General features: G+C 41.2%; 1 protein-coding gene across 1 annotated transcript; it reads right to left on the bottom strand.

The window, feature by feature from the left end:
- Positions 1–1,688: 1,688 nt before the first annotated feature.
- Positions 1,689–3,170, bottom strand: LOC137046140 (uncharacterized). Its single transcript, XM_067423232.1, has 3 exons — positions 2,971–3,170; positions 2,551–2,688; positions 1,689–2,305 (listed from the first exon to the last, which is right to left on the bottom strand). The coding sequence occupies exons 1-3, from the start codon at positions 3,053–3,055 to the stop codon at positions 1,704–1,706; spliced, it is 825 nt and encodes a 274-aa protein (XP_067279333.1). The 5' UTR covers positions 3,056–3,170; the 3' UTR covers positions 1,689–1,703.
- Positions 3,171–7,473: the final 4,303 nt, after the last annotated feature.

The following is a 7,473-nucleotide window of genomic DNA, read 5'->3' as shown; positions in this document are numbered from 1 at the left end:
ATTTAAGGAGAAGGGGCAAACCACTCAGGGAAGCATCTGTATCCAGAACTTCCCACACTGTTACGGTGTGTCTCTATTGCCAGGTAAATGATGACTCTTTGAAACTATGTTTAACTATTTTATAATTGAGTTATATTTTATGATGATCAGTTGTGTATAATTGTCTTTTAATTTCTTTATTTTGATGTTTTTGCCTGGCTAAAATAAGGATAGATCAAACCGCAGGACTCAATGACTGGAGCATGGAGCACAGCATTAGGGATAATCTGATTTCTGACTATCACTGTATTAGCAAGTTGCAGTTCCTGTGATTATTATTCCCATTACGCTTTAAGATGAGTGAGCAGGCGCAACCTCTTAAAGGTAAAATATTCACTCTGCCATCCTCTGACTAATATCAGAAATGGCCAGTCTGGGACCGTGAGCAAATGTAAATCACGAACATTATGTCTCTGAGCGATATCGGGTCGTTGATGAACGAAGAAAGTGAGAGAGATACTCAGAGAAATTAAAGATCTAAATTAAATCACAACTAATCATACGATCAGCCGTAAATTTATCAACGTTACAAACTCAATGAAACTACACACAATTAGAGTCAGATTAAATTCAACATGGAGTCAGATTTAAAATTGGATCTTCACATTTTAATAAATTGCAGAGTTCTTTATAGAAACGCTTGAAAAAGACATACACGCAGAAGTCCTTCGACCAGCTGTTGGATTCCTACGTTGGGCCAAAAAGATGGAGTTTACACTTCCCAATTCGTATTTGTGCATCCTCATTTCATTACCTAGATTCCTTGCGCCTTAGCTCTACCCCTTCAGGATGCGAGGAATTGAATCAGGTGAAATATATCTTTGCTCCCTTTAACATCCCTTCAAAGTGTCATCAATAATTGATGATTCTGCACTGCTGGATTTAGTCAGGATTCTTTTCTATTTTTGCAATCAATTTTTATTGAGTTACAGAATATTAATGTACAAAAATAGAACAAAAAAAATCTAATTTTGAACACTTTTCCATTGCCCCCTCATAAAGTTAGTGGTTGAGGGCAGCCATTTTGGGGTTATCACTGTAATCCTTAGTTTGCAAAGCTGAAGCCCTACTTCAGTTAATCACCCAAGAGCCAGCCTAAAGCTGCATTTCTGCCTCAGGAATAGGGACATTGGGGTGGTACTCTGTTTTGACCACTGAGAGCAGGGTCTAAATGAAGCACCAGGTAATAAAACTTTTGAGTTGACTTAAGGATGGTTCACTTGAACTACCCCATGAATGAGTCATTGATGCTCATCATAGGATTATTAATCTTTCAGATAAGAGAAAGACACATTATGAGACAGTTCATGGCTAATCCCAGCATTATAATGGGAGGCCAGAATATAAATGCATCCATGAGTACACAGCTCTGCGGGGGTTAAGAAAAGGCCTCTGTAGTGAGCAAAAAAATAAAAACCCGATTTAAACCTTGCATGGACATCTAGCGTCTCCATAGCCAACTTAAGTGCATAAATACCACCGCTTGCAGTGTAATGCTTACACCTTGTCAGTTACACTTTTCCATAAGCTGAACACAGAAGGCAGTCTGGCAGAAGCTAGAGAGTACACGTTATAACATGGTAAATATAGTTAGACAAACAGCTTCAGCAGGCCTTTAATTTTTGCCAAACCATGGAAATAAAGAACCAATTGTTACCAAACTCCTAAAAATGGATAAAAAAATAAAAAAAAGCACACATTTCACCAAACATAACATTTATTTGGCATTTAGGGATAAGGCTCTTAGTTTTATTTGGTGCAGGCTTTGGCAGGTTGGCTACAGGTGTCAGCAATTTAGCTGCAGGCTTCCCTGGAGACTTTGGTTGGGCTGCAAGTAACAGCAGTTTAGCTTTACGCGGCAGCAGTCGGGCTGCGGGCACGGATTTAGGCACAAGGGGCTGGGCTGCGGGCACAGATTTGGGCATAAGGGGCCGGGCTGCGGGCACAGGAGGCTGGGCTGCAGGCACAGATTTGGCCACAGGGGGCTGGGCTGTGGGCACAGGGGGCTGGGCTGAGGGCTCGGACTCAGGCACAGGGGGCTGAGCTGAGGGCTCGGATTCAGGCACAGGGGGCTGGGATGAGGGCTCGGACTCAGGCACAGGGGGCTGGGATGAGGGCTCGGACTCAGGCACAGGGGGCTGGGATGAGGGATCGGATTCAGGCACAGGGGGCTGGGATGAGGGCAACAATGGTTCGGCTTCAGGCAAAGTTGGTTCAGCTGCAGGCAATGATGGTTCGGCTGCTGGCAAGTGGGCTGCAGGCTTCACTGAAGGGACACAAACAGCCGGTTTAGTCTGTTCTTTCAGCAGCATTCAGTCTCGTACAGCACAAAATGATCAAATCATGAATAGTACGTGTAACTTACAGAGTGATTAGTGTTTTAGTATTATTCTTCCTCATCTCCTAGTTTTGTAAAGCTATTGAGTGCTTGACAGTGCTATGACCTGCTCGTGTTATTGACAACAAAAAAAGACTCACTAATCACCACACAACCAATTCTAATACAAATACCTGTATATGGAGCCATACACTGACGTCCACATCCATTGCTGCAGCATTTCTCATTGTTAGGACAGTCATGGTCAGAAACACACAACTCAGCACACGTTCCAGCTCCAGATTTTGTGCTGGGACACTCTCCTGGCTTTGCTGTTTAAAAGACACATGACAGAAAACAACTATGCTGAAAGTCATTCACTAGCATCAATGAATAGTTTTTACTGGAATATTCAGGCTTTCCATTTCATGGTTTCAGTTCAATGTGTTTCTTGCAGTTTCCTTGCAATTTGATATTTACTATGAATTACTAAATGAAAACTGTATCCATGTTTCCTTTGAGGTTAATGCACGGTTTGCACGGTTAATATTCTTATTTTGTAAGGCACTTATTTATGCATTTCCTCAGGCTGTGTAAATAAGATAAATTCTCACCTACAACACCAGCGTCTATTGTGCTCAAATAGACAGACAGACACAATAAAACAGCACTCAACGAGCACAACACACAGGCTGTCATCCTCTCAACTTGCAATGGTCACAATGAACTCTGCTGGAACCCACAAGGCTCTCAAAACAACACTAAACACGAGCTGCTTTACCCTGCAGCATAAACCACTGTTTGCAGGGTCTTTGAAACTGCCTTTTTAAAGATCCAATGTCTGAGTAACTCCAACCCTGATGAAACGCAGCTGCCTGTAGTTTTAGCCTAATCTTGAAGACCTTGATTAGCTTGTTCAGGTGTGTTTGATAAGCCCTGGAGGAGCGGATTTAGCACTTGTGTTCAAGACTTATTTGGTTTATAATAAACTATAATAAGGAGGAGACATTTGAGCTTTTCTACACTGTAAAAATTTTTGGTTGGTTTTTGTTGGTTTAACTTAAAAAAGTAAGTAACCTGGTTGCCTTAAAATTGTGAGTTTATTGAAATTAAAACTTTGAGTTAATACAATGAAGGAAATTTGTTTAATAAATAGAAACTCAAAATATTATTGTATCTGAACCACATAAAAAATTTGATAAATCATGAAAATAGCACTATTTGGCATGTTTCACTGCATCATCAGTGTAGTGAACATCAGCTAGGGTGGCATTCCAGAGACCAGTTTATGGCAAGGCCCCTCCCTAACTACCGGTGTGGAAGAAGATGTGCCACACTATGATTGGACCCTTGGTGAATGAACATAAACAAATGTTCAGCCACATCAGATAAGATGCCAAGACAACTGCCAGACACCTCTTACATGGCAGGAAGGGGGGACCTTCTGCACCCACCACCACCAAAGAGAGGACTTCTCATTGGTCTACAAGTGGATTTTAACCTCCAAACTCATTCCTAAGGTTTAGGCAAGTGCTGCCATAAAAATTCCTCCAGGACCTCCTGAAGGCAGCAGCAAAAGAGAGGCCACAGAGGTCTATCTAAATCCATTCATACACATGTTTGGAGGTCTTAAATGTATATGAACTGCAACTCATCCACCTCATCTTCACACAAAGTGCAGTTTATGTTAATGGTTATTAACTGTAAAAACAACAGTCCACGGGACAGGTCCATTAACAGATAAACGAATGCGTGGACGATGACTTAGCCGTTTCTTATCATGTTTGGTCTCTATCTGTTCCATACGATGCCTTTTATATTTTAAAAGAGGTTTGGTAAAGAAATAATGCATGGGTAAAACATTTAAGACATTGTTTTAACATGCCACTTTATGCTATGCACATGAGTTCCACACTAGGGTGGGCAACACCGTGCCTACTTCAGAACCCAGTGGCCAATCACACTCCAGGACTGGAAAGGCGCCGGATTTCAATCTCCTCCTCATCGGAAAGGGATAAATATGTCCCCCGGGTAGACACACCCTCGTTCTGCGTTTCTAACCCGATGGGGAAGGAGACACTAACAGACACACCACGTTCTGCGTTTCTAACCCGCCGGGGAAGGAGACACTAACAGACACACCACGTCCTGAGCTTCTGACCTGACGAGGAAAGAGACTACAAGACAGTGGAGGTTAAGCTTTTGCGAGCAAAACCTTTATATTGCTTTCGGCAAACTATAGCTGGAAAAGGGCTCTCTCCTTGAGAGATCTTATCTGACCTTTACAACTCCTCCAGCAGCACATCCAGTCCACCAAGGACCTCTGCATCGGCAGACATTGCCGGTCCCACATGGCTCCTCAGTGACGCAGCCAGCCTGCAAAGGACCCTGTGAAGATTCGACTGACCCAGCTGCCTGGTCCACGTTTAAGGACCCTCTTGGCGCAACCAGAGTTCTGCATCCTTCAGCCCAGCGTGGCAACGGCTTCTCGCAACTCTGCGCCCTTCCCACTGCACGCTACCCGCATAACCAGTGGAAGACGTATCCACTGCCAGGACTGATCACCCGACTGTGTGGAACGTAAATATAAACTTACCAAACCTTTTTCTAGACACCTTGGCATTAGTTTATACATGCAGCATATGTTTTCTAACCTGTTTAGATAACTATTACTTGAGGTCATGTTGTTACAAATAATAGGTTTATTATTTGTTTAATGATAAATAAGCATTTATTTATCACCATGTGCCAGAACCATTAGGTGGTTCCCATAAGAAGCATTCCCATACAATTCTCTACTATTGCTACATTCTGTTCAACAGCATTGCATTTATCCATTCTGTGCTCACATCATTTATTGGTTTTATTGTTTCGTTCATTACTTTTTGGTTATTAGTTTACTATCCTTTAGAAGTATACAGTCTTGTTCAAAATAATAGCAGTACAATGTGACTAACCAGAATAATCAAGGTTTTTAGTATATATTTTATTGCTACGTGGCAAACAAGTTACCAGTAGGTTCAGTAGATTCTCAGAAAACAAATGAGACCCAGCATTCATGATATGCCCGCTCTTAAGGCTGTGCAATTGGGCAATTAGTTGAATTAGTTGAAAGGGGTGTGTTCAAAAAAATAGCAGTGTGGCATTCAATCACTGAGGTCATCAATTTTGTGAAGAAACAGGTGTGAATCAGGTGGCCCCTATTTAAGGATGAAGCCAACACTTGTTGAACATGCATTTGAAAGCTGAGGAAAATGGGTCGTTCAAGACATTGTTCAGAAGAACAGCGTACTTTGATTAAAAAGTTGATTAGAGAGGGGAAAACCTATAAAGAGGTGCAAAAAATGATAGGCTGTTCAGCTAAAATGATCTCCAATGCCTTAAAATGGAGAGCAAAACCAGAGAGATGTGGAAGAAAACGGAAGACAACCATCAAAATGGATAGAAGAATAACCAGAATGGCAAAGGCTCAGCCAATGATCACCTCCAGGATGATCAAAGACAGTCTGGAGTTACCTGTAAGTACTGTGACAGTTAGAAGACGTCTGTGTGAAGCTAATCTATTTTCAAGAATCCCCCGCAAAGTCCCTCTGTTAAAAAAAAGGCATGTGCAGAAGAGGTTACAATTTGCCAAAGAACACATCAACTGGCCTAAAGAGAAATGGAGGAACATTTTGTGGACTGATGAGAGTAAAATTGTTCTTTTTGGGTCCAAGGGCCACAGGCAGTTTGTGAGACTACCCCCAAACTCTGAATTCAAGCCACAGTACACAGTGAAGACAGTGAAGCATGGAGGTGCAAGCATCATGATATGGGCATGTTTCTCCTACTATGGTGTTGGGCCTATTTATCGCATACCAGGGATCATGGATCAGTTTGCATATGTTAAAATACTTGAAGAGGTCATGTTGCCCTATGCTGAAGAGGACATGCCCTTGAAATGGTTGTTTCAACAAGACAATGACCCAAAACACACTAGTAAACGGGCAAAGTCTTGGTTCCAAACCAACAAAATTAATGTTATGGAGTGGCCAGCCCAATCTCCAGACCTTAATCCAATTGAGAACTTGTGGGGTGATATCAAAAATGCTGTTTCTGAAGGAAAACCAAGAAATGTGAATGAATTGTGGAATGTTGTTAAAGAATCATGGAGTGGAATAACAGCTGAGAGGTGCCACAAGTTGGTTGACTCCATGCCACACAGATGTCAAGCAGTTTTAAAAAACTGTGGTCATACAACTAAATATTAGTTTAGTGATTCACAGGATTGCTAAATCCCAGAAAAAAAATGTTTGTACAAAATAGTTTTGAGTTTGTACAGTCAAAGGTAGACACTGCTATTTTTTTGAACACACCCCTTTCAACTAATTGCCCAATTGCACAGCCTTAAGAGTGTGCATATCATGAATGCTGGGTCTTGTTTGTTTTCTGACAATCTACTGAACCTACTGGTAACTTGTTTGCCACGTAGCAATAAAAAATATACTAAAAACCTTGATTATTCTGGTTAGTCACATTGTACTGCTATTATTTTGAACAAGACTGTATATCCATTACTAGCATTATTAATCGTTTAAGTATTTACTCTTGCATATCTATTGTTAATAAATTTCATTCATTTTATTACACTGTGTCTTCATTGTGTTGATGATCAAAGACTCTACTGGTTGTCCAGACTCACAAATCCTTCAGATAAATCAGCTGACCAACTCCCTCTAATTTACATTAATTCTGAATTACTGAACAGCTCTTTTGCGAGTGTTCTTATATTGTTAAGATAGTATTCTTAGCTGGTGCCCCGTATCAAAGAGGGAGGGGTCATCTGATACACTCATAACCACACCTTAAGTGACACGTGATCTAAAAATCACTACGTCATCTGTGAACTGAGTTAAAATCACTACATTTTGGTGCCCCGTGTGAGGCCAACTAAGATTGAAACGAGTCTTTTGTTCATCAACACAAAGAATTCACCTAAAAGACTGCAAGGTAAATTACTTTAACAGGAAACTAAATTTCTCAGTTTGGTCAGTTACTGTTTGCTTAGCAGGTGGTTCCTCCCAAGCCTGATTTGTAGTTTCTTCATTCAGCTCCGTGTTGTACCATTTATGAATAGG

This window comes from Pseudorasbora parva, chromosome 2, assembly GCF_024679245.1.
Source record: "Pseudorasbora parva isolate DD20220531a chromosome 2, ASM2467924v1, whole genome shotgun sequence".
NCBI lineage: Eukaryota > Metazoa > Chordata > Actinopteri > Cypriniformes > Gobionidae > Pseudorasbora > Pseudorasbora parva.
The sequence above is the reverse complement of the archived record's forward strand: the minus strand, read 5'-3'. Positions and strand labels throughout refer to the sequence as shown.

What these genes read in the sequence shown, in the direction of transcription:
- LOC137046140 (XM_067423232.1), bottom strand. Translation starts at nt 3,055, where the DNA reads ATGACAGCCTGTGTGTTGTGCTCGTTGAGTGCTGTTTTATTGTGTCTG. An exon ending in AATAGACGCTGGTGTTGTAG is followed by an intron (nt 2,689 to 2,970) that starts GTGAGAATTTAT and finishes TCTTTTAAACAG; the next exon opens with CAAAGCCAGGAGAGTGTCCC. An exon ending in GTGTATGGCTCCATATACAG is followed by an intron (nt 2,306 to 2,550) that starts GTATTTGTATTA and finishes GTGTCCCTTCAG; the next exon opens with TGAAGCCTGCAGCCCACTTG.